Raw genomic sequence first — 27347 nt, 5'->3', positions numbered from 1 at the left:
TTCCCAAGCTGAATCAGTGTGTGGGGAGCGCAGTCATCACGCCATCCTGAGCAGCAAGAGCTGACGTTGGACGAAGCTGCCAGGTAGCTGAAAAAAGGCACAGAAGGCAGCTGATACCCACTTTTCAACGTGGTGGTTTTTTTTTTTTGTTTGTTTTGTTTTGTTTTAGTCTGAAACTGGACTTCAAGCAACACAGCGCCTGAGACAGCTCATCTGAACCACACTGTATTGCAATGCTCGCTCTTCCCAAAGAAAAAGACTCCACAGAGTAGCAGAATGCTGCCAGTGTCGCAGCTAGGGCTACAATATAGAGCCTTTTTTGTAACAGTTTAAAATCTCTTCCTGTTCATATATTTAGAGATACATACCAATTCTTCCTTTTTTGAGGGCACCTTTGGTTTTGTTACCCTGATGTGACTTCTTTCTTGTCTTGGAATGATGGGGATCTTTCTAGCTTATGTTGGAATAATTTTCTTTACAGCTATGTATATTCAACAAGGACTTTCTACCCAAGGTAAGATCACTCATTGTTAAATACATGTGTTTGATTTTCTATTCTAAAACAGATTGAGAACGGCGGGGGGGGGGGGGGGGGGGGGGGGGGAATAGGATGAAAAGGAGGAAAACAACCACAATGGATAGGAGATGAGGACACCATGCATCCGGTTTACATTTAGATTAATAATTGTCTGTAAATGAGAACAGAAGTAAGAAGTTTCCCCAAAGTGGAAATAAAAGGGGTTTCCTTTACTTGGTTGCAAACAGGGAAATAAGAGGTACCTTGAAGAAGAGTAGAGGGGTGGTTGTGAATGAACATACATGTGTTTGTGTTGTGCATGTTTATGTATATGCATGTGCACATACAATAAACACCTACCCGTGCATGCATAATCATTGCATTCAGACCAAGTACCGGCTGGCTAAATCTACTGACTCCTTTAAAATATTGCAGCCTTCTTTCGGGCTGCATCCCCTTTCCTCTTTTATTAGCCTGCAATCCTCAGTGTCAGACATTCATTTCGATTCTATGATTATGTGTATTTCTGCCATCACCACCACCACCCCTCACCCCCCAACACCCCCCCCAAAAAAAAAAGGAAAAAAAAAGGAGAAAAGGACAAAATCTACTTCTTTGAAGACCTCCCCCCACCTCCCCCACCTCCGCACCCCACCTCCTCCCTCCTCGCCGAAAGGCGCGCCTTGCATTTCAAGCAGCCCCGGCGCTGCAGGAACCAGTTGTTTGGGACCCCGAGGCTGCGGCGACGCTGTCAGCACCATGGACAGACCGCGCGGGGCTGCCCCCTGCGCCCGCTGCCAGCCATCCCCTGCTGCTGCCCGCTGCCCCCGCCCCCCGCCCCCTGCTCCCTGCCCGCCGCCCCCCGCCCGCCGCCCCCTGCTCCCTGCTCCCTGCTCCCTGCCCGCCGCCCCCCGCCCGCCGCCCCCTGCTCCCTGCTCCCTGCCCGCTGTTCCCCGCCGATAGCTCCCCGCCAGCTTTGTGAGTCTGTGCCGGGCTGCGCTTGGCGGTGCGATGGGGGAGTGTGCTGGCAGTATTCCCCTCCACAACCCCACACTGCTCACAGGCACTGACCAGGAGGGGATGGAACGAACAAACAAACAAACAAACAAAAAAAACAAAACAAACTTACAAGCCCCCAACACCCAAAATGCACAGTCCTTTTGTCAGTTCAACTCGGTGACTAGCAATCGCTGAATGGTGGGGGCAGGGGTGACAGAAAAAGGGACACCGTGAATTATAAGGCTAGTGGCTTTGCTAAGTATCTGTTGCCAACCCCAAATATAAGGGGAAAAAGAAGTAATACTAGGTACTAAATTATCCTACCAAATCCAGATTAGCTTGGAAGACTGGGGAAAGAAAGAGGAGAGGACACAACAAGCAATATTTCCTTCACATCATAATATGCACTAGTCAATCTGTAACAATGCATAACAGAAAGCAACATTGCAGGGTCTTTCCAAATTTTCCTCTTCTTGAAACACAGGTTTTATTTATTGTATTGTTTGTCTGTAGTCCCCCTCACTTGACTATCATGTTTCATTATGTTACACAATTTTGAAGTGAGTTATAGAAAAGAATTAGAAGAAAGTAAAGACAAAGACTTAAATACTGGTGCCCTGGACTATGTCCTTTAGCATTAGTTTTCAAATCTAGCAGTGGTACACTGAAATGGACAGATCCTGTTTTTTAAAGGACTGGGATACAAAGGTGAAGGTTAGTTCTAGGAAGTGTCTGCCAGGACTCAGAAACAGAAGATGCATTGCTTCTTGGTCCGATTATGCAAGAAGAGGTTTTCAGAAAGAGTAACTAACTCAGGTAATGCCTTTGAAATGGGCATTTTGATGAGTGGTCATAAGCCGCACCTCAGAAGAGTGCCTGTTCCAACAGCTGCTCCAGCCAGCTGTGGAAGGTTTAACTATTTACATGTTTCCAGCTCAGCCCTACAAAAATGCAATAAATCAGTCTGGGGTTTTTCCCCTTCTTCCAAATTGGTCTTGCACAAAATCCCTCAGTGAGTCTGGTGAAATACTGCATTCTGCCCAAGGGTATTTGGACCTAATTACATGAAACTTTACTAGTGCATGGGAGCAACCAGGAGGCTCTATAGCATTTCCCATGAGCAGAGCACAGAGTGCAAAGAAGGTGGATTTGTGCATAAGGGAGGAAAGTCATTCTTGAGTCTGAGAGAACCTGAGGAACATAATGTGGGGAAACTGTAAAAACAGAAAAGAGGGTGAATGAGAAAAGAAAGCAGAGAAATGAACTAAAAAAAGGACAACACAAAAATCAGAGAATAAACAATAAGTAGGTAACAGGAGATCCCAACATGTTATGTGTTTGTTTTGCAGCAAAATTCACTGAATTTCCCCGAAATGTCACGGCCACTGAAGGGCAGAATGTGGAGATGTCTTGTGCTTTCCAGAGTGGCTCTGCTTCAGTGTACCTCGAAATCCAGTGGTGGTTCCTGCGGGCAGCTGAGGACCAAGAGGCTGGAGCTGAGGTTACAGGCACTCAGGTACTGATTCTCTGCCATGGGGTCCCCGAACCACACGGGAGTGCCACAGGAGAAGGGGTGGAGAGGAAGGGAGGAAAGGAGAGAAAGGTGGAGGAGAGGGAGAGAGCAGAGGGAGGTTCTGGTTCTCCCCAGGGACTTAATATTGAGCATGAAATAACAGCAGAGGAACCTGCAGAGAAAAATGCCCACCCTGTCACTCTCAGGATGCAGCTAGGGACATTCACAAAATCACACAGATTTCCAAACCGTAATTCCCCCACCCTCCCACCCCCATTCCCCCTTTGGAAAGCAGATGTTCAGAGACTGCTCCTTGTGGGAATATGGTATTTCCCAAATGGCAAGTTCCTACACGTGCCCACCAATTTACAGCTGGTGCAGTGGAGCGAGCTGGCAGCCCTAATTCCGCACGCAGCTGCCACAGGGGGGCACACGCTTGGAGGGGGGAGCGGGGTGTGTGTGTGTGCGTGTGTGTAATCCAGTGCCCCAAAGGAAAAAAACATAAAAGCATTCATACCGCAGCGCAGTCTCAGCCCTCCGAGCGGGACAGAGGGGGCCATGTCGTTCGCACTGCCACACAGGCGTGCCCCTCCCCGCCTCCGCTGCCACCCCCGCACTGGCCTCGGCGCTCAGCCGCCCCAGGAGCAGCCCGGCGGGGCGGCCGGGCGGCGGGTGCGCGGGGCGACGCCTCCTCCGCGGTGGGGCCGCTCCTGGCCCGGCCGCCTCTGCCCGGCACGGCCCGCAGGTGGCACACGCGGTGCAGCCCTGCGCGGCGCTCCGCCGGCGGCGCGGCCGGGAGCGGGGCGGGAGCGGGGCTCCCTCGGCGGCGGCGGGGCGGGGGCCGGCGACCCACGGCGGCGCTCCTTTCCCTGCAGGTGGAGCTCTTGCCCGAGCGGGACCTGGACAGCGACGGCACCAAGATCAGCGTAAGTGGCGCCGCACGGCGCGGGCGGCCCCGCCGGCCGGGCGGGTTGCTCCAGGCCAGAGCCCATCCCGGGCGCGGCCGCCGCGGAGCGGGCAGGGCGGAGCGCGGCGAGGCTGCCCCCCACACCCCCTCCGCACGCCCTCCCCACCCGCACCGCAAGCTGAAGCGGGCAAGCAGCCGGCGGCCCGCAGCTCCTTCCCCGCTGTGGCCCGGCAGAGGGTGCCGAGGCAGCCCAGCCCCACGCAGCCGTCACCCCTGGGCACCCCCGGGCAGCGCGGCACCGGGCAGGCCAGGCCCAGGCGCCAGCCCCCGGCAGGCTCCGCTCACACCCGTGGAGCAGGCAGCCGCGCCCGGCCTCGCCCCGCTTGGTTTCCTGTACCCCGGGCAGCTGCTGAGCCTGTCTTAGCGCTCCAAAGCTGGTTTTAAGGCTGAAATGTGGCTGTGAAGCTGCACTTCCCCTCAGTGGGGTGTGCAACTGTTTAAATGGGTGCTTTCCCAGGTTGATATCTGCTGGCAGGAAAATTAAAAAAAAAAAAGAGCTCAGAAAGTCTTTGGACAAGACTTCCCTGTTGGGAGGAATCTCCACTCTTGGCCACTGAGATCCCTTCTTAGAGAAGTGGGGTTCTGACACCAAATCTGCCATTTGGAGATCCGGCCAGAAAGTTGTCTCAACAAAATGACAAGCAACGTTGCCCCAGCCCTGCTCCAGGGGCAGGTTGCCCTCCTCAGCAGACCCGTGTCCTGAGTCAGGCACAGATGCAGCCCATGCCCTCAGGAGTTCAGAGCCTCCTCCTTCCACGTCCCAAGAAATGTATCCTGGTGGGGTCATGGTGTGGTGCTCACTGCAGTGGAAAGACACAAATACGTAGCAGATACTGCAGCATAAGTATCCCTTATGTACCCAAAGGGGTTTTCCCTTTCTCAGACAATCCCTTCAGAAGTGCCTTTTTAGCTGCAGCCAAGGCTGTAAGTGCCAGCCAAGCTTAAAAACAGCAACACAGAGGTGAATAAGTTCTGTTAAATCCTCTACTCTGCTGCTTTTTGATGCCTACAAATAACTAACCAAGTAATTACATCAGGTCAAAGTGCAGCTAGGTATAGCTGAAAGACATTTATAAATGATAATGCAGATACATTATATTCAAAATTATACATATTTTAGCCATACTTACATTTCCTATGATACTTCTCATCATACACTATAAATGGTTTGTGTCATGGACCATATCTTCAGTTACATTTGTGGACTGCCTTACAAACGAAGCGCACATGTGGTCTTTGGATACTGTTCCACCAGACATAGTGCTAGCAGACACTTCATTCCTTAGCAATGCTGACTGATCGCAAATCCCCATAGTAATTCGTAACATCTGTGGCACAGTATAGGTTGTAAAGCTTGTCCCATCTTTCAAGTTTAAAATCGCTTTCTCTCATTATGTATGATAATAATTCATGGTGGGGTATTTATACAGTGTTTTTATAAGCTTCTATGAAACATCTGATATTTGCAATTAAAAAAAAAAAGTCAACATCAGGTTGACACTCTAAATACACTTGTTACAAAAGTAGCTTTCCTTTTCTTTCTTGAAGGCACACACAGTGTCCATTAGTACTACTGGAAAGTATCTTCATGAAGAGGAGAGAAAATTTTTAAGTGCATTTAGTAAATTGTGTAAAGAAATGGTAAATATATTACACATGGTTTTAAACTGTGCTGAAATACACCAATTGTATTGGTTTTAAATGATAATCAGGCATAAATTGAAAGCATGCATATGTCCTGACTGCAACAATTTCTAAATTTCAAATGCAAAACCCAAAACAAAATCTGTTTTTTATTAATGTTATGCAATATTGTTAACTTTGCAGATATTGCATGGGAGCAAATGAAGGCAGAATATGACCTACAGATGGTCTTTCTATTCAAATGAAACTTCTTCAATGCTTTTGCTGAATAGGAACTGTTCAGTAGAGATGTATTATTGAACATGGTTTAAATAACTATCCAGCACCTTCTGTGTAATTAATATTGCATATATCAATATAGGCACACATATATAAAATATATATAAAGAAAATATGCAATCAATGCTTTCAACTCAGTTTGCTAATTATAAATTCAGAGCTGGATACAACACGATAGGCTGTAAGGTCCATCCAGTACCTTAAAGCAATAATGTATTCCCTAGTATTGCTATTCTATTTATCAGAGGCAGAATAGGTGCTTTACTAACACTGGTGACTACAGCATCCCAAGCTATCACAAGCAATGTGTTGTAGATCACCAGTAACACGTGCCTAGTTTCAATTGAATAGTTCTCCATTTTTGCGATCTACCATGTATTCGTCACCCTGATTTTTTCTCTTTGCCTGTCACTGATGTGACATAAAGCAACATTTGCATCCATGTTTATGTAATGGCGGAAGTAAACCAGGAGTTTTGAAGTTCAGGAGAGCTGAAGTTTTCTGTTCCACTGAATCCCTTTTAGTTGGCTTCCTGTGGGGCAACAGATACTAATCCAGATAGAGAGTAATAGCCAATTAATTAAATATAAATTCTATGAAGCAATGAACATACAGAAAGGAATCTGTGTTAACTTTCCTAAAGCATCTTAATACCCATGACACATTTCTGGATGAGTAATTTACTCATGCATGGTTTAATTATTTGAGACAAAAATATGTTACCCTCAAATATTAAAAGCAATTAAAAATAAAACAGGAGTCTTATTTTAGCTGAAAACTTTTAAAACAATCTTGAACATGTGCTACAGAAATTATATATGACTTCTAATAAGTACACACTTATACAAATGAGAGAAAAGGAACTGCCTGACCAAGATGTGTTGATGGTTCATAAACAAAAAAAAATACCAAAGGTTTGGACACTCCTGAGGGAGACAAATTGAATGTCAAATAGACAGTTTCCATGTAGTGAAGTCTACAAGATAATCTAATAAATTGTTATTAAAGGAGTTTAAATATTGGCAAACATCTTCAACAAAATTGTTAATGGTCTAGTTCAAAAACTGAATTATTCAATAAAGCCAACTAACTGGAAAGGTTTACCCAATGAAGTGCACAGATATTAGATTTATGCAAGAAAGCTAATTAAGACTGTTCATGATCTTAAGCAATTAATTGGAATGATCATGGTAGTTTGGGTTGTTTGTCTGAGGCTAATTAGCATTTCAGACAAAACCGTCTAAACAGTTTAGGAAAGAAGATGTCAGAAATCCTCATAGATACAAATAATCATGCTCATCCTCATTGCAACTTCCCTGCAGTAAGCACAGTTGCACCACTGATTAATTTGGCACTACATCAGCAGAGTCTTCCCAGAGAAAGAATAATCCCTGACAGCATGGTTTTTTGTTTGTTTGTTTGTTTGTTTTTCCTGGTGAATTTGCAGACAGTGAAAGTACAAGGGAATGACATCTCCCACAAGCTGCAGATTTCAAAAGTAAGGAAAAAGGATGAAGGCTTGTATGAGTGCAGGGTGACCGACGCCAACTATGGAGACCTTCAGGAATACAAGGCCCAGGCATTTCTGAAAGTCAATGCTAACAGCCACTCTCGGCGAATGCAAGCCTTTGAGGCATCTCCAATGTGGTTGCAAGACATGAAACCTCGCAAAAACATCTCTGCAGCTGTTCCAAGTAGCATCCATAACTCTGCCAATCAGCGTGTGCATGCCACCTCCAGCCCTGAAGCAGCAGCCAAAATCCCCAAACAAAGTCCACAATCAGGTATGGTAAAGCATTTTGAGCTTTCATTTGATTGCTTGCCAGCATGTAAAAGGAGGCTAACTCAACAAGGTAACCAGGAATTGTGACTAGGAAGAGTGTGGTGCTCATTTATTCCTCCTTCTTTCTGGCTTTATTCCTCCTGCTATCTCCTTACTTCCTAAAAGCTGAAGAATGAGTTTCTGGGCAGAAGAAGCAAAAAGCCCTACATTCCTATACATGGATTTTAACTCTACTGGTTTTATCCACCTAAGGTTAGCTCTCTAATCAAAGCTTAACTTTCCCTGTAGTGTGTGTGGAGAGAGGAGTGCATGTCAGTGAACAGCTGCCTCATTTTAAGATGGCTCTGTATGATAAATTAAATAAAACAACCATCCAGAAGTGTTTCTTCCTAAGTTAATTTACACCAGTGACCTAACTTTTATGTCTCTATCATTTGGTGGAATTAAATCTACTTCTAGCCTCAGTCCTATTTCATAAGGAACTTGACTTCTAAATCTAAGCAGACCTTAGATACACTAGATTGTTTTTCTGTTGTGTAGGTTTTAGAAAGATCTTGGGTTTGTCAGAGAATGTGAGTTTGTCATCTTCAGATGCCTGACCACCAGCTATGAATCAAGCATTAATAGCAACACCTCAAATGTCTGTCACATAAAAATTAATATAATACACATTTTGTTTGGGATATTTTGTACAGCACTGTATAAATAACCTATGAGCAACATCAGTCTGCATTTTCTACACTGATACGGTAAAATTCATAGTTATGCAAAGGTACATGAATATACAGGAGGTGCAGCTGTTGACCACTATACGATGGCAATAGAGAGATGGAGAGGATAAAAAACTAAGACGTTGCAAATGACCAAAGATTTTCTGGATAACAAACTGTGGAAGTTTAAAGGTTTCTGGGTTGCTTCTGTTTACAGTGAGGGCCCAAAGGCAGAAAATCACAACCTAGCTTAAAATATGTAATGGAAGCTAACCTAGTTTATTCTGATGCATCATTTTTCTCCTAGCAAATGCCATGTCATCCAAACCAAAACTGGGAATACAACAAATTTCATAGCACACCTATTGTGAAATCACCTTCATGCTATTACAAAAACCTATTGATAAGGGAAATACATTTCATTATAGACCAGAACAATCTGATTATTCATATGAAAATTGTTACTGCTATTAGAAAAGATGATGCACATACTGCCACCATTCAACTGCTGTATAAATTTTTTAAAATTTATTTAAAAGTTACATTCAGTTCCCTTTTCCTGAAATGAAGCCACTTTTTTAGGTCTTCCAAAAAAGTTTAAGCTGTTAGAAGAAAAGAGATATTTCAACTGATTTTAAATCATCATTCTACCATGGCTTTTCTTTCACATAAATGTAAATATCACTTAGTTTTCCATTGGACTTATACATTTCAAAGTAGCAGACTTGTCCACAAAGTGAAAACTCCGGTTTCTGTTCAGTTCTATGTGAAATTAATTAAAATAGCCACAAGTTTATGAAATACGTAGCTACACACTACACTGCATTGCAGCCAAAATGTGCACACAACGGCTAATTCACTAAATCACTTTGGTTATATCCAAATTGAACCTATAATATTTTTTATGTCTTCAGTCCAAGCAATGTCTTGCCTGATTACTGGACACGTGTTATTTGAGACCTAGTAGATTGTTACATTGAAAGGTCCTTGTTAAAAAAAAAAGGGGGGGGGGGGGGGGAGCGCATACTTTATCTCTAATTTTTTCCTTGAGCAAAGATTGCTACACATTCAGTACAGTCAATCCCAGTTATAAAATAATTTTTAAAATAAACAGATTAAAAGATAGTTTAGTTAATTAATTTTTTTTATGATGAAGCACAGATTAATGCTGTATTCATCAGAGGTGAAACTCATCTACTAAAGAAATAAGGAGTATACCAAGAATCCATATTAGGCTTTATTTCAATTTAATGGTCGCTTGCTACACAGTAATTACTGGTGATATTTTTGATGAGCATCAGTTTAACTCTTGAGAACTAAGATTTACTTTCCTTTACTTGGGAAAATCTGGGCCTGATTTTCCAGCTACCATAAGATCTGGATTTTCAGTCCATTTTACACTCATTCTGCACCAATAGAAATACCCATGGTAGCACAAGACATTGGGGAGGTTTAGCTTTATGTAACTTCGAGGAGCAACTTCAGCTGAGGAAGGAGAGATGTCAGTTTTGAGACCTCGGAAAAGCAGAAAAGAGGTGTCATATATACAGTAATAGCTTTTCTTTTTATGATATCAAATCAACACAATATCCTTATACTGTCAAACGAGAAACTCTTCCTTTCTTCAACATCATGCTAACTATACATGCATGCACAAGACTGCTGTGTGCTTACATTACATGTAAGAAATGTATCCAGCTTAGCTCACAGAAACATGGTTGAATACAAACTTATCATTATTAACCCCATGTTTCTATTTGAAACACAGGGGGTGATTGCAATGTGTTTGTTAATGTTGAGTAATCCATTGACTTCAGCAACACTGTTTGAAGAGAGAAATACTTAATTGTAGGTAGTTGTATCAAATATTCTCCAATATTAAAAAGCCTGCGCATAGTTATTGGTAAGCAATGGATTTTACTGCCTTGCTCACAGACTATTGAAAAATATTTTTACAGCAGAGGGAAACATGACACTGCAAAATTACTGGGAAATCTGTATTCAGCTATTTCTAAGTAATTCAGCTAATATAAGAAAGATTGACTGTGATTATATGAATATTTTGTACCCAAAATTTATTTTTGAAAGGTAGATAGCACTCTACTTAACTCCTTCTATCCTGAAGCACAGTGAAAAGTTTCATTTATTTCTTAACAACAGATGTTTAATAGGTAGCTCTAGAAAAGCAGTTTATAGTCAATGCCATTTAAAAAAATATCAGTATTTCCCAACTGTACAGATATTTCTGCCATTCTCCTCTTTTACTCAAAAGTATGAATATCTGTGATAACTATGAGAGAGCTATATAGCCAGGGCTGACAAATTAAAGTGATGTGAGGTCCATTCAGCATTTTGCACTGCTCTGAAAAATGCTGTATGAGTGTAAAAAAGATACTTGTTATTGTTAGTGTAATGGAGATTCAATATAGGAAGAAAGAGCTAAAGAGAATTATCTCCCACATCAATCTTCAGCTAAGATACTTGGAAGCACCAGACTTCTACCTCAAAGTCAAAAAGGTCAGGAGAGGAAAAGTCAAAGCTAACACAGATTGACCCTTTCGTTTCATATTCATGGGCTGCAGCAAATTAAGTAAACCTTCACAGCTTAACAGGAATCTGTACAATTTAGAAAGCTAATCTGCATATATCCAGAAAATGTTCTGTGTAGGTGGAGTGACAGACATTTTTTCTCTGCATAATTCCTAATAATGTAACTTACTCCAGAGGTGAAAAGTACAGAGTTATCACAGAGCCTTTTAACTATAAGCAGTGTTGCAATTAACTGAGGTTCAAGAGCTGCAATGAATTCAGGTAAAAGGAAGTTAAATATTTTACAGGCTGCACCAAATCTCACTGTTTTATGGATATAAATCTAGACAAACTCTCCTACCTGCATTCAAGTTACTCAACATTTATAGCAAGAAAAAAGGTCTACAGAATGTCATATGCCAAGAATGTGTGTATGCCCCAAACCTTTCCTGTTCTCCCAATGCTTTGCTAAAGCACTCAAAGCCATTGTTGCTTTTCAAACTCAAGATCGGGCTCAGAGAACACAAGAAGGAACAGCTACAAGTGAAGAAGTGACATTAGGTCCTCTTTCTGCTTACATACAGACTCTGAACATCTCTAGCAACTTTTTGTTCTTTCGTGAAGTAAATTCACCATTAACCTAACTACATGCTGAAAATGTTCCTGTGATGATGACAGAGTTGCAGTGAGTGACCTGAAAATGAGCCCAAAGGATAAGGCAGTCCTTACGTAAGATGGAACGACCTGGATTCTTGGCATCATAAATCAAACTGAGAAGCTGATTATCAGGCGTGAATGCAAAAGAAGCAGAAGAAAACATATTTCTTCAGTCAGTTGATGCTGATAAACTGATGACAGTCCTTCCAATCTCCCTTTCTATCTACAGATTCCAGGAATCTGTTATTATCAACCTATTGTAAGCAAAGATTTTATGTCCAGTTTGGAATCTTCCGCAATTTAAACAAAGTTCTGTGGTTGTTTTGGGTAGGGATTCTTTTTTATCTTTCTTCTTTCTTTCTTTCTTTTTGTTTTGTTTTGTTTTTGGTTTTGGTTTTTTGGGGTTTTTTTTCCTTTTATTTATGTTACATCTCTTTTTGAAGTGAAGGGACAAAAAGTCTACTTTAGTCTCTACCAAGATGACAGCCAATGTTACTACTTTCTTTACAAAGAGAAAGACTTTGGCTTTTGTGGCTACTGTTCTAGAAACTATGAGAATCCATAAGGCTGGCACCCACCAACCATTCCTGTGACTGTTGAACAGCAAAAAGTCAATCTCTGTTTCCTTAGGACTACATTAAAAGGAAAGCCAAAGGAGAGTTTTGTTCCTGTTCTGAAACTTACTCAGCCATTCTCAGAAATTCTTGCAAAAAGATGATGCAAGGAATATCCCATTTTACACCTGTATACACTACAGTCTCTGTTTTTTCTTTAAACTTATACTTTGTTTCCCTCTGAAACAAAGCCACTCCACTTTTTTTATCTTCTCTGAAATAATGAAAGAAATTCTAACCATGTTAATTGAGGTAGCCCTATTAGCCAGTTAGTTGTTGACCTTGAAACTGTAAGCATCTTCTGAGAAGTGCTAATCATCTCCAAATAAATTCATTGACAAGGCAAGATCTTAACACACCTAAATCCCTTTTTTATAGGCCAGGAATTCCAATGCAGAATGAACTCACTGCTGCCTTATGTTTCTTTCCAAAAACCTACATTTTGATTTCTTGTATGTGAATACTTAATGACAGAACCAAATGTATACAAGTATTTAAACTCCTGTTCCTAGTAGTGCTTAGTCCAACTGAAGCCAGTAATAAACAAACTGGTTTTGGTGGATCTGCAGTTCTAACTCCTGTCACAAGCAAAACAGTATCTACTTTTTGTAACCATCCCTCACTGCCACTGTAGATTGCTGAATCTACATCACTGTTGCCTTTCTATTAATTTCTATTCCTCTTACAAAAACACAGATTCAGGAACTAAGAAAAAGCACTTGCCAATGAATATGTGCTCATTTTTGTTGTTCTACAAGTTTTAGCAGTTGTTCAATCCCACATGCCTGTGTCCATGCCAGACTGCGTACTGAGCATGCTTCGATTCAAACATATCCTCTCTGAAATCAGAGGTGTTATTTGCATCCTTAGTTATGCCCATGGTTAAGCATTAATACTGAATCATAGAAGAAAATCACGGTCTTCTCAAATATGTTGAGATAATAATGGGTTCTGTCCTTAAATATATATCTCCACTGTAACTCATATTTCTGTAAGAGTGCTGGTATTTGGAAAGAAACATTAAATAACTGTACAGGTTATATGCATGAAAACATGGAAAACTGTCTTTGGATGGTGCACTACATATTTGCCTCCTATGAAGCCAACCCAGAAACAGTGAGGACAGACTCATTTTGCTCTTTCTCCATCTCAGTTATTGTTGTATGCATACTGAGCTCTTTCCTATCTTTTGGTAAACTTAGCAGTATATTTTGCTGTCTGTCTGCCTTTGCTACATCTGCACTTAATCACATCTCTTCCTTTCTTTTAGCTATTTAAATATGAACCTTTCATACTCACCTAAGCTTTAGAACAAACTGATATATAAAGATCTGGCAGGGGAACCCACAGGAGTTTCCTGAGTAGCAGAATCACACTAGTTTTGTTCTACCTGCTTGACCTAAATTCCTTTGGTAATTTAACCACTGGAAAGATAAGCCGCACAATTAGTAAAGAAGAAAAGAAAGAAAGAAAAGGAAAACACGGGGGGGGGGGGGGGGGGGGGCGGGGGGGAAGCTGTTTATGAGTTGTTTGTCAGCTCACTTAAATTGCTTTTCATTGCTACACAATCAGGCAGTTTGCACTGGGTCATCAGAGATTGCAGCATATGTGACAGGGCCTGCTCTTTGAATTAACTGATGAGATTTCTTTGCTTCAGAACACAACCCATTTGTTACTTGACACATACAGCAAAGCAGAGGACATTTTAGCTTGTTTCCAATGAGAAGCAGGAAGTTTCCCGTCTATGGTGCATTACAAAATGTCTTTTGATTACAAAAATTCTTTGCATCACTTAAAATTAAAAAGAACGAGTACAATTATCTACTGGTTGGAATGCATACAACCCTGCTGAAGCCAGAAGAATGGCATTCATTTACAATAGCAGAAAATTTGGCTCAAGTATGAGGATGAAGATGAATTCTCTTCTACTCATAAAATGAGAGTTATTTATAAGAAGAATCTAAGCTTTACCCTGCTTGTACCATGTAAAGAAGTTTAGCACAGTGAAGATGTCTGGGGGAAGAATGAAGGGAAGGAAAATACCTGAAAACTGCTATTTTCAGCTTATTCAAATTTGGGGGGTAGGGTGAGGGGTTGGAGGGCATTCTTGGTGGTTGGTTTTGTTGCTTCAGTTTTTGTGTGTGTTTTTTTTTTTTAACTTTGATCAGATTTTTTCTAGTGTTTATCTTAAACCTTAGGCTGGACTAGCTAGAAAGCTCAACACTTAGTATTTTGTTATTCTCTCTGGACAGGGATTTTCCATTTGATTAAATAATTCATGAGCTTCAAAGATATTCCAGACACATAACCCTCTTTACAGCTACGGTAATAATCAATTAATCCTGCTTTGCTGATGATAAAGCCGGATGTCATTTGAAGAGCAGCTGATGATCTGTCCACTGGCCTTGTGAAGAGAAGACTGCCTCAAGCCCTTCATTTTACCTTATCATGAGGAAATTGCCATCATACTTTTTGGCAACGCAACTTGCTGTCCTGTCTGTGTGTGAGTGTTCCAGTCTGATCCCCCTCACCAAAGTTTTTTCCCTCACCTACTGACAAACACTACTGTCTTGGAACAAAACTGCCTAATGTGCTGAAAGAACAAAAATATGAAAGTTAACTGCCACAGCCAGCATTCCCAGTGCTTCATACCTGTGATCTGTGTGTTCATCAACAGCAAAAAAAATACAGATAGCAAATCTGGATGCTACGTCTACTGCCAGTTCAACTTCTACTGCTGTTACCCCCTCAGCTGCTGCTGTTGCTTGTGACACTGACTGAGGTTTTGGCCACCAAATCAAAGCCATAGGCCTATAAGGACTATAAAAGTGACTTCTACATGGCTACAGAAGATGGTATATCCATCTCCAGTTCATTCTGTACAACTGAAAAAGGAGTAAAAAGGGCAAGACGTTTTGCCAAGGAGCAGTAAAAAAATCAGTTATTAAGCCAAGAACTAGCAGTAGGTCTCAAAGAGAGCTAGGCGTTCAGATGGTGCAAAGCCTTTTAGTAGAATTACACTTTTTGAGAATATGGCTACATAGTATTGTACCTGTCTGAAACTCTGCCAAAATAACAAGTTGATTACCTATTTTGTACTCTGTTGAATTATTCACGTGCATACAATATGTTCTGATCAGTGACCACCTTATACCTAAAGAGTCTTTGAATAATGATGAATGACATTTCATGATTATGATTAATCCCACATCTCAGAACTCTAACAAGTAAGGTAAAAAACTGAAATAAAAGTTGAAAAAATCAGCAATATAGAATGTGAAGGAGATAGAATTAATACAGGATTCAGCACCAATACTTCAGGCTTCATTCTCACAATCCACCATTTTCCAACTAGTGCACTGTGGTCATAGGGATGATAATGTTGTAATTTTTTATTCATATCACAATAATAGCAAGGGTGAAGGCTTTGACTTGTAAACTCTGGTTTAGCTCTTACAGTTTAAAATTTTGCCACCCAAATTTTCTGTCTTGACCCAATCAGAAGTTATTGCCCTAAACCTGGATGGCAGAAGGAAATAGGTGCTTGCTCCTCAGCTCTCCCAGTTCACGGTGTTGAGCATTAAACTGAGCCTCTAGGACAGCTGATAAACTAAAACATCATGTTGTTAAACTGAGATAGATGAAGAGATGGCATGGGGTTTGCTTGTACGGCTCCTATTGGGTGTTTAATTTCCATAAGAGGGGGAGGTAGAGAGATGGAAGCACTAACATCTTAAACTGCTCCAACAAAAACCATTAAAAGCTCATGAGTCACAGCCCCTAGACACAGGTATGTTCTGTTAGTCAGAGGCATTGTTCTAGTCTCTATAACAACTGCATTATCCACCAGGCAAAGAAAGGAGCAAGAGAATGGTCCCTGCCTCAAAACACTTACCATCTAGAAATCAGACAGAAGCAAAAAGACTCATCCAGTTGGATGGGTACAGATAAAGGGGAGCTTAACTGAATTCCATGAAAATAGCTCTTATATAAATGATATAAATAGAAGGAGATCAGGTTGACTGTATGTCAAACATAAGCCTAAGCAGTGTCAGGTGTGAAAAGCTAGAAAAGGGATTGAACATCTCATGCTGAAATATTTACAAAAAAATGATAATTTTCCTTCTATGTTATAATAAACCCCTTTGTATATGTTTTTCTTGGTATGACAGTGCTGTTGAATACGATAGAGTAATATCCAGTATCATCCCACTTAAGATTTTTTTCTGATAGATGAAAGGATGAACAGGATGCAAAAAACACAGGAGGAAAAAGACAAGATCAATTTTATTTTTCTTCAAATCAGACTCTTGTTACAACTTTATTGTATATTTCAGAAGTGGCTCTGTGAACAGTAATTACAATGTGGCATAGATAAAATATACACGTATTTATATCTATTAAGAAAATGCAGAACAATTGGTGCTGGAGCCCTGTTTAGTTACAACAGCAGAAGCCAGTTACTAACAAAACAGTCAATTCAAGAAAAATTTTTATTAACAGCCTAAATTGCCACCTTCATTCAGGATGGGGCATAACTATATGCAAGTAAATGCATGAGGGTGGGTTACGTGTCACAAAAAGCTGCATTTGCTTTGGAATCAGCCATTTCACACAGAAAAACAGAAATGCACTGGTTTATATATTTCTGTCACACATTAAAAAAAAGTCTAAGACATTTTTTTTCCATGGTTGTCAGGGATAGGATGAGAGGGAAAGGTGCCCAGTGCTGATAAGAGCAGTCATAAAGCATGCTGCCACTGGTTCTCAGACAGTACCAATTAACCTATTTAGGGCCTGCATTTGCTTGAGCTTGTCCCCCTTCCTCTGAGCTTTTAACTGTTGCAAGGGACACTAGGTATTGGACTGCTTCTTACACTAGTTTTATTCAAATAGCTAACACTAGTGTTTCACAGACTATTTGCAAACACCTCTCTTAGCAACCCTTTTCTCAAAGAATACTTTTTCACTGAAATAGAAACAGTGGAAGTCAATGCATTACTTATACATGTGAAGATATATGCAAGGTAAAGGGGAAAAAACCCCACCCAAAACACAAATGCACAAACAAAAAAAACTTCAAAATTTTGCAGACTCAAACACCAACTAAAGGGAGGAAGAGGATTAGGTTATCTACTACAAATGGCTGATGCCTGAAAAGGTAGGCAGTATATCATTCTCCTAAGGAAAGAAAGTCAGTCAGGGAAGTTTGAATATCAAGACAAAAAAGCTTCCACAATATAATAAATGCATAGTGATAGAAGTAGTTCTAGTTGTACAGCCACTAAACAATTCAGAAACATCAAACACACTCACTATATATTTGGCTGAACACATGAAATTTGAGATAGCTGAGCATAAAAAAAAAAAAAAAAAAAAAAAAAAAAGTTTTATGGTCCTAGAAGGAGAAATATGCTTCTGGTTATATCTAAAGCTGAAAAGTGTGTGCCTTAGGTTCAAAAATCATTTTGACTCTGACAGGGTCTATCCCATATATCACCTGCAGACACAATTCAGCTACACTTCATTTCACCAAATGAGTATCTAATTTACATGTTTATAAGAGTATCACACGAAAATGTTCGGGAAATTAAAATTTCAGGAGCTGAATTTTTGGGGGTAGTCTGTCCAGATAGCTAGACTCACTTTCAGACCAAAACAGCCTAAATAAGTTTCCAGGAAGCATAAGCAGTTGAACAAAATGTGGGATCACTGCTACTGAATGACACTCATGAACCCAATGCAAAACTGTACCAGGATTTCGTAATCATGCTAGCATGTAATATTTTATTTAGTCCTGAACTACTTATCAAACAAAATTTAAAAAAAGCCACAAATGAAAACAGAAGGAATTGCACTGATGAGAATGGATGTCATGAATTACAGGAGAGACCAAAAATTACACTAGTGTCGGACCAAACCAACTACACTACCCAGTTCATCTTCCTGAAAAAAAAAACAACTGTGTTCCAACTCTACAGTGGGTTTTGGCTGTTTTCATCGGAACAGTATGAAAATCTATAAATTTTGAAGCAATTCCCATTTCAGTTATATGCTTAGGGATCTCATCTCTCCTTCCTGCCCATTCAAGGTAAAAGAGTGACAGGGTCAGATCATTTTGATGATCTCATTTCATCTTTGACAATAACATTCGAGATTTATTTAGATTCTTCATAGTGCATGATGGCTCATTTAGGAAGTCTGGTTCAAATCAAGGGGTTAAATGAGAGATGAACAATAGCACTGTTTGAAGAATTAAAAAGAAAACCATGAATCTCAGATATGTTGCAGAGACAAGATTTAAATGTTTCCCCAGGTATGAGCTGGTGTAAGGGATAATGTAGAAAGTTGCCTGAATGTAAAAGCCCGTGTTTAATCACACCAGTGTATCCCTAATTGTACTTCTGTCCATCTTGGCACTGTGAAATTGCAGAAGTCATTCAAAGTCCTACTGTTCTTCCTTTCTCCCTTGATATTGCTATCTGCTGTCCTTTTATAGATTTTCTATGGCTTGCTCTGGACCACTGCCTGCAGCCAAGTATCATTTTACTACATGCTACTTGTATTTGAAGTCTCCTCAGGTTTTTCCTTTCCTGAGTATTTTCATCTCAGGTTTGCATTAGAACGTGGCTTTACGTGTTCCTGGCAGCAAGTTAAGGGCTGTGACCTGCCTTAGCCCAGAAACCACTCCAGGAGTTATTGTGGCTCAAACCTCTGGCAGAATTCTCTCCTCTACTCAGGGGTGGAAAGTTGTCACTTTTCTTTTGCCTCATGACAGGACTAAACACCTCTGCCTCAGCACCTTACTTAGTAAAAGCCAGGGAATAACCACCCATCTAGGATCCCATCCCTCTTCCTCACCTGCTCTTCTGGGCATCTCTGGTAGAAAAGGAACACATAGCAGATGTACAGAGCTACTTGCTGGTTGCAAATTCTAAGGAGACTTCAGGAGAATTCAATACATAGCCTATTCTAAATTTCTGCCAAATTGGAAGCAGTAGTATTCTTCCAAAGTGCAAAAAAAAAAAAAAAAAAAAATCAGAAATTCGGAACTTTTCTTCTGGCATGTAAGATCAACTCATTTTCCGCTGTGTGGTATGTTTGCCCAAGACATTGGTGAGCAATTCATGCTATTTTAGGCTATTGTACAGCCAATGGAGAAAGATGGACTGGGAGCCTAAGTAAAGCATCTACATTAGGAGGCTTGAATATCATACTTACTGCTCATTTTTTTGCCATTCAAAAATCGAAGACAGGTGATTGAACCTTAAAACACACTTGAGGACTAATTCACATGATGAAAGAAAGGGGGACCTCACATTTGTGGAAGGGAGATTTTCCTGAGTGTGGGTATGTATTCCAGCAGTATTGGAGAGATGCAGGTAACTATGATATCTGTAGTTCAGAGGCATAAAAATGATAGTGATTGTTAGGCCACAGGGGAGGAATCTATTCATTTAAAACATGTGTGAAACATATTCAAATAAAACTTCAAATAAAATCAACCATACTTGGTTGTACCTGTCTTTATGGATGTAAAATTGCAAACATCTTCTAATAAATCTTATGGTTCATTAATATCTCCAGTAAAATTAAGGTAGGTATTTAATTATCTTTTACTTACTTTATATGGAAATAATACAAAATTATGATTTCATGTAGTTTCCACTGGCGCTGACAAGAAGGCTATTTTAAATCTAACACTATAAAGCAAAGCCAAGTATTGCAAAACAGCAAACCAGGCACTTCAGATGGAAAGTATCAGCACAAATCCCTGAAAAATTAAATTTTCAAGGTTTCAACACCTCTGTGACTTTATAAACCTGTAGTACAACAAAATTAACTCAGCACAAGCTGGATATATATCCCCCATATACAGGCAGGGATATTTTGGCATCATGTAATACATACAGAGAATCTAGGATGGACTTTTGAGTCACTGGCTGTATTTCTCCTGTACTGGTCAGTGCAAAACCAGGACCTTACACAGGCATTAATCTTCCCTTATGATTAGTGGAAGAAAACTCAGGGATATCCTCACTAATATGTTTGGTAAAATATTAAAGCAGTGCTGTTGAATTCATAGATTAATTCTGGTTTTTATGTGGCAACAGACGACTCACTGTAAGCATTACTGTAAGAATCCAGTTTTCAGAGGCTCTGACAGGTGTTGAGACTGAGTGCAGGAGGCTATTACATCTCAGAGACCTCCCAAACCTTACCAAGTACAAGGAATGTAAACCTGATGAACTTCAACCCTTGCAGATGCAAACTACTCAAGACCCAAGGTGGTTAACCATGTAAGGTACTCTTACAAATAGGGGATACTAAAAATCTAGGGCCTGAGACATCTGCTTAGTTTACAAATCAGTGTTTTGTCCAGTTGTGAAAATTAAATGGACAAGGTTATCAAACCAGCATTTGCTTTTCTCTGTTTGCATCCCAGAATCCCATGTATTTTTACACAATTTTTGTCTGATCAATATCTTATTGAAAGCATGGGATTATGGTCATTCAGGCATACAATGAGTAACTAGTTTTTTGACTCATTAGTTTACTATCAGTTTGCAACTTCTGCTACCTTTATTTTATACTTAGATGATCTAAACTTAATCTCATTCACAGAACAAAATTAATGTTTAGCTATTTGGTCCATACACTATGGTCCATGAAATATGGTTCAGCATTTGTGATGTAGATTATTATTTTAAACACTTTTACTACTATTTATCACTATTGGTTTTTCTCTGCTTTCCTAGCATTTAACTAAATCATGTATTTGAAAATAAATCAGTTTCAAAGAGTTTAATGGCATGAACTACTGTTTCATGCTGTTGCACAGAAATTTGTCTTGTGATCACATGCCTTTGACAATACAGCATTAGTTTACAGTGTGTCATGGATATTTGCTCTTTTGGATGTATGTCAGTGGCGCACCACACATGGGCATTTACATCTCACAGGAAGAATTTAACTAGATTCCAGTGGTTGATAGGTACAATCATGAGAAGCCCTGACCCACACATCAAGTAGAGTTTGACCAATAATATAGAAATAATATATGAGCATATACTACCGTTCTTCTTCCAGGTTACTGTCTTTGAGGGTAGCATAATTGTAGTCCAGCTTTGCCCAGTGTTCTTGACCTGCAATAAAATTTCTTTTAGCTCTCATTATGTTAATTAGAAAATAATGTTAGAAATGGCAGGGAAATCGATTTAGCAAATCCACAGCCATATCAACAGGTTTTTACTTATATTACCACGTTCACAGTTCCAGTGGTACTTTTAAGTATTGGTCAGAACTGTACACCAAAACCACATCTGCATAAAAGCTATAATTGTGAGATATTTGGATTTGGATTCTAAACTGTACTTTGCCTTGAATTTAAGTCTTAAAACAGTGAAACTATATCTCTGGTTTAAACACCCTATGACTTTTAGATTCACAGTCAAAATGGAAATTTCTGACTATTTCTTGTTGCTTATCCTTTATCAAGATGGAAATCAATATAGTAGATTATGAGCAAATATTATAGAGTAGAAAAAGGAAAAGATCTAAAAAGGCTTCTTTCGATTTTGCTATGTTATTATTCTACATTTGCAGCTTTCACCCTTCCAAAATCTAAAGAAATGCTTGTGTTCATGAGAGAACAAACACAGTCCTTTTACACATCTCCAGGGGGAAAAAACCCCATCCAAACAACCTAACCTAAATCCTTTGCAACATGAAGAAAAACAAACTTGTTGTTTACAGGAGAACATGCATGTCGAACATGTGATATGAAATTGGAAGGGAATCATGATTTATACAGAGACCGAACACTATAAATGCAAGGTTTATCATGTGTAATATATGACCCCTGATTTGGGGATATACAGATTGTCATACTGAAAAAAAAAAAAAGCAAAACAAACAAAAAGAAATCATTTTGCCTGCAAATATGGTGCTGCTTTTCCCATTGTGAAACAGTTGAAATCAAACCTATTTTATATCATATTGTTTCTCTTCCACACATTACAGCTTTTAAATTCTCAAAGTATAATGCCATTAATTGTTTTAAAAGCTCTTTAAAAAATATCCATGAGACTCTTCTGAGTATTTATACTTATTTGCATTGCACGTATTCTGTGCAGAGGAAATGTGTCTCCAAAGACCTCTTTAGAAATTGTCTGTAGCATTGTGTTTCTCTAGTTCAACCAAAAACATATTTAAATGTAATACAATGAGTGAAAATAATTCAATACATCATGAAATGATCTAACACTAACAAAGTTTCTAACTAAGTTCTGCTAACACAGGGAAAGAAAAGCCTTTATAAAAAACTGTCAAATGACAAATCTTACACCTTAATAAAAGAGAGAATAAAGCCATGCTGCAATAAAACCAAAACCAGAAACTAAACTCAATCCTTGAGTGCAAGCTTATAAATGCTACCTGTATGAGAACAACTCACAGGAAGAAGTTACAGCAAATTTGCTTGTACATCTGCTTGTTCCTAACAAAGAGCAAGTGTTCTGAGAAGCCCAGCAAAGTACTGCAGCGTGGTACAGGTAGGCTAGCATTATCAGATGGGCAAGAGGAAATCAGGCTTCCTACTCCTGTCCACGGTCAGTAGGAAGCAAGCTCAGAGTTCCCTTGGACGTCTCTGAAAATCTTAGCCATGTCTTTGAGATAAGGTTTCAGTTAAAAGTAAATATTCATTTAGAAGTTTAGTTCACACATGGATAATTGAAATACCACTGTTACTTAGAAGCTTTTATGTATGTGACAGAGGACTAAGAGTCTTTTATGGCAACTACTATGTATGCAACATCTCACACCATGTATTTACAAAAGTATTTACAGTGTTCAGAGATCTGGGATTTGGTTTAATCCCTTTTTTTTAAGAGAAAAAAATACCAGAGACAGGAACAGGAATGCTTCTTGTTACACTAATAAACATAATCAGCAGATACAGAGAAATGTTTTACTGATAAACTTCTGAAAACTTTTAAAAATAAGAATTTGCCTTGAGTTCTTTCTGCTTTCATTGTGTATATTTATGAGAAAAAAAAAGTGGTTTTTTGGGCTGCAATGGAATCTAGCATTCAGCTTAATATTAAATTATTTACAAAAATAGTTTATACATGATTAATAGATTTTCTTTTTAAATAGCCAGTTATTAAAAGTCCAGCATTATTATGGACTGCTTATAACACCATTATTATTTGGTTATAAAATTGATGCCTGTAACCATCAACAACATTCATCCTTTTCATGTATACAACACAGCTATAAAATCTGTTAATCATGCATTAACCTGTTATAATTGGAACTTTTATTTATAGTGTAATCAAATTAAATTTATGATTTTCACTTCAAGTAATGTGTTTCAAAGTCTGAATGTAATTCTTTATGATATAGGGAGTTCTCAAGTGAAAATTTCAGATTAATTAGTCTAGTTTGGAATGATTTTATTTTGATAACACACTTAAAATATAGTCACATTTTTAGAAATAATTATACGTACCATTGTTTTCATAACTTTCTAAAAAGAAAAAAAGCTGGGAAAAATAATTTCTCAAAAATAAATGCTCTAAACCTTTTAGCATTCCATTTCCCCCTTGCAAATAGCACAGCCATTTGGCAGTATGTCCTCTGTTTTACAAGAAAACACTCTTTAGCCACTATATGACTTTCTTGTTAGCAAAGATGTGATACTGGAAATGATTTTGTAAAGAACACTGTGAGGTGGAAGGTGTTGATGTTTGTTACTATTGGTATATGGTTTCACTGGATAACATTGTTTAAAAAGACAGAGAAGAAACAAAACCAAAGCAAAACAAAACAAAACAACAACAAAACAAAAACAAAAACAAAAACAAAACCACACAAACTTCCCTGGGACTGAAATACTTTGTATGTGTTGTTATTTGCAGTGCATGCCAAGACATTCATGGGCACCAGAGCCAACCTGGCGAGCTAATTAAATATATAAATGTATGTGTTTAAAACAGCCTTATAAGGAGCATTGGAAATCTGCAAGATGAGCGAATATCTTATAACTTCTTCCGCAGGTGCGAGGATAGCTACAAGCCATGGACTTTCTGTCCTGCTTCTTGTTTGTGGCTTTGTGAAGGGTGCTTTGCTTTAATCTAAAAGTGCTGACTTTTTCCAATATCACTTTCTCTTCTTAAAGCAAAGAGCAAATCGCCTGTAAAATCCACGGAGCGGACAGCAAAGTTGACCCTAACCTCCAACCACCACTCTGCACCCAATGTACTCTAAATCTCTACACAAGGAGCACCTTCTTCAGGAAGTACAAACAAAATTACTAAATAAATAAATAAAATAAATAAATATTATAAAAAGAAGAGGATACCACATGTTTTCTTGATATATCTTATTTTCTTTGGCGTATCACTGATCTTTTATTTTGAAGAGAACTGTTGTGATGTAATCAAACGTTTTGTAACGGCAAGACCTAGTTTCCTTTTCTTTCGGCAAGGAGAAGCCTCATCCTTGACTTCTCAGGGGTTGGCCTGCAAGTTGTCAGTATTACAGAATTAACCATGGATGACATTTGGTTTCCTACCCTGGAAGAAACGTTCCAGCCTGGAAGAAAACAGAGACCAAATAATAAAACAAAACATAGTGATTTAACATCAAGCCCAATAAAACACCCCAGAAACGTCATTAATTTTTTTTTTCTTTTTTTTTTTTTTTTTTTCATGAGGAATAGGAAGGAGAAAAGAATTTCTACAAAGCAGCTAAGCAGACTAGAAAACGTTGTTTCTGGAAAACAAATTAGGATGTTTTTCTTTTGAGTTGTTTGGATTTTCTATCATGCTTTTTCCCCTGTGGAGGTTTTTCCCGTCTTTTTTTGTTTGTTTCCTGTTCAATGGTGGCAATTACTGACCAAGGCCAACCCCTGATAATTGTGTGGAGGTTTATATATATACATCTTTTTTTCACGTGTGTGCGTTCTATATTTCAGTGTGTTTTCTCTAATTTTGCAACTCCTGTATATGCAAAACTAACTTAAATTCTGTAAATTGCTTACAGTCTGTGTGATATAACTTCAGAGTAGACATACTTTGGTCCTCATGGAAGCCAGTTTTTAATATTATCTATATGTCATGCCACCAATAGACATCTTTATTTCTTTTTTTGACAAAACATCACTTTTTAGTTTGTAATTCAGTACTGTGTGGATTTTGTAATACATACTTTCACTTCCACTGCTTTGACCCATTTCAGCCCTCTGTTTACTCTGTAAATGCACATTAAAATTTGTTATGGTCTCTAGACAATGAATTACTTTAGTTTTGTGTATGTTGTGTTGGAGTTCAGATGCTGAAAAATGTTTTAATTTGTGATGTTTATAGAGGATGAAGTGATTTGATCACTGGAGACTGTAAAATGCAGGTTTGCAGTCAAATACTGCATGTAAAGGAAGGTTAGAAAGGGAAAAAGGAAAATAGAACAGGGCTTAAAGGATATTCTTTTAGTAAAGAATTTTAGGAGAGTGAGCTTGTTACACTGATAAACTATATTCACATCACAGCTCCTTCTACATGGCCAAAGAAACATCTTTCTTTGCTTTTTCTGAAAGAGGATTATCATTACTCATTGATATTCTCAATTAAAACACATTATGTATGTGAACCAAATATGAGAATTTTGCTGTTGAATGAAGTAATATGCATTACATGAATTACATTCATTAATGCAGGAAGGAAAAATTGCTACAATTTGCAGCTGCAATCAGGAAGGTTTTTTTTCTTGTTCCCCTCCTTCCACTGATGCTGAACAATCCACAGCCTTTCATTTATCAGCACAGACAATCATGTATACCACATGCTTATTATGATCTATTTACAGCAGCATTAAGTAGATGCAGTGTGGTCAGCTGCGTAATTTCTTCTCACTTTGTAAGTAATGTAGAAGGAAGTAAAAAAGTATGTTTAATATCTCATCAGTCCGTGGCCTACAGGCCTAACACTTTGTTTCAAAATGCCCATAAATCTGAATTTCAAAGGGGAAAGAACAGATAGCATAGAATCAAAGGGTAACACGCTAACCCTTTGGATGAGGATAACGTGTATGAAAATCTTATTTCCCTTAACCATACATTCTGTACTATAAACTTGACTGGGAATATCCAGTCTTTGTTTGGTTTTGGAAAGGTCTTAGCTGTAATAGAGAGAGTAGAAATTTGGTCTCATACAGACAAAGCAGGAATAACTGTCAGGAGAAAAAGGGGGGAAAGTTCTTTTATTTCAACATAAAATTCATGAGCCACTAGGAATATTATGTATTGAAAAGGTTTTGCTCCATAGTAATAACAGTTTATTAGCCTACTGATAAAGAAACTAGAAACAGTCCTCATTAAAGTGTTCTGAATCAAAATCAGTATTGTGGATCGAAGAGGAAGAAAATTAAAAAAGAGACAGAACTTTCTGAAGTCTCATTTTCTGAACACACTTACGGAACCGAACTTTCAGAGTTCTGGAGGAAAGGCTACATTTTCCCCATGAAACAGATATCTGTGACTGGATAATTGGAGAATCTGCCACGCAGAGATCAGAAGCCTCAGTTTCCATTGGTCCTAGCTGAAACCAAATGATTAACATCACATATGTTTCATATCTTTACTATATACATAGATCGCGAATGAATATTCTGTGTATGCACATAGTCGTATAGACAACCTGTAGTAACAAACAGCATTTTTCAGAGGCAGTTTAGCCTCACATTGTTAAAGTTAGTCTCTGATTACGATGTTAAAATGATAACTGTGTTTTGCTTTATGCTGTTACCTGCTTAGCTATAAATCACCATGTACTAGGAAGCAAGATTAAAGAATCAGCTGAAATTAAGAAGCAGAATTCTAGACCACTCAGACTAGTGGGATACAACTCACAAGATGTTACTAAGGAAGGTGCCATATGGTGATCTGCTATTGTTCTTCAACAGTATCAACAAAAAATGGACAAAACAAATCTGTAGGACTTTTGAAAAGCCTTTAAAACTTGCATGAGGTGCTAAGGGAAAACAGTAGTTGTGCTCCTTCTCTCTTCTCCAAGATAATAAACCTAAATTCTTTAGCTGAGGCTGGTCCATCCCTTCTGGTTGCACATATAAAGTCTA

At 39.1% G+C, this 27347-nt stretch overlaps 1 protein-coding gene across 5 annotated transcripts; it reads left to right on the top strand.

Annotated features, from left to right (window-relative positions):
• On the top strand, positions 1-25863 carry VSTM2A (V-set and transmembrane domain containing 2A). Of its 5 annotated transcripts, XM_037381870.1 has the most exons (6): positions 1-83; positions 482-514; positions 2866-3032; positions 3905-3955; positions 7367-7703; positions 24394-25863. In XM_037381870.1, exons 2-6 carry the CDS (start codon positions 484-486, stop codon positions 24480-24482), a joined length of 675 nt encoding a protein of 224 aa, XP_037237767.1. In that variant the 5' UTR covers positions 1-83; positions 482-483; the 3' UTR covers positions 24483-25863. The 5 variants fall into 5 exon arrangements, with proteins under 5 accessions (XP_037237767.1, XP_037237764.1, XP_037237765.1 ...); XM_037381867.1 differs by having other exon boundaries at positions 29-514; XM_037381868.1 differs by having other exon boundaries at positions 29-514; positions 24272-25863.
• Positions 25864-27347: the final 1484 nt, after the last annotated feature.

The sequence above is a fragment of the Falco rusticolus genome, chromosome 3 (genome assembly GCF_015220075.1).
Source record: "Falco rusticolus isolate bFalRus1 chromosome 3, bFalRus1.pri, whole genome shotgun sequence".
NCBI classification, from domain to species: domain Eukaryota; kingdom Metazoa; phylum Chordata; class Aves; order Falconiformes; family Falconidae; genus Falco; species Falco rusticolus.
The sequence above is the reverse complement of the archived record's forward strand: the minus strand, read 5'-3'. Positions and strand labels throughout refer to the sequence as shown.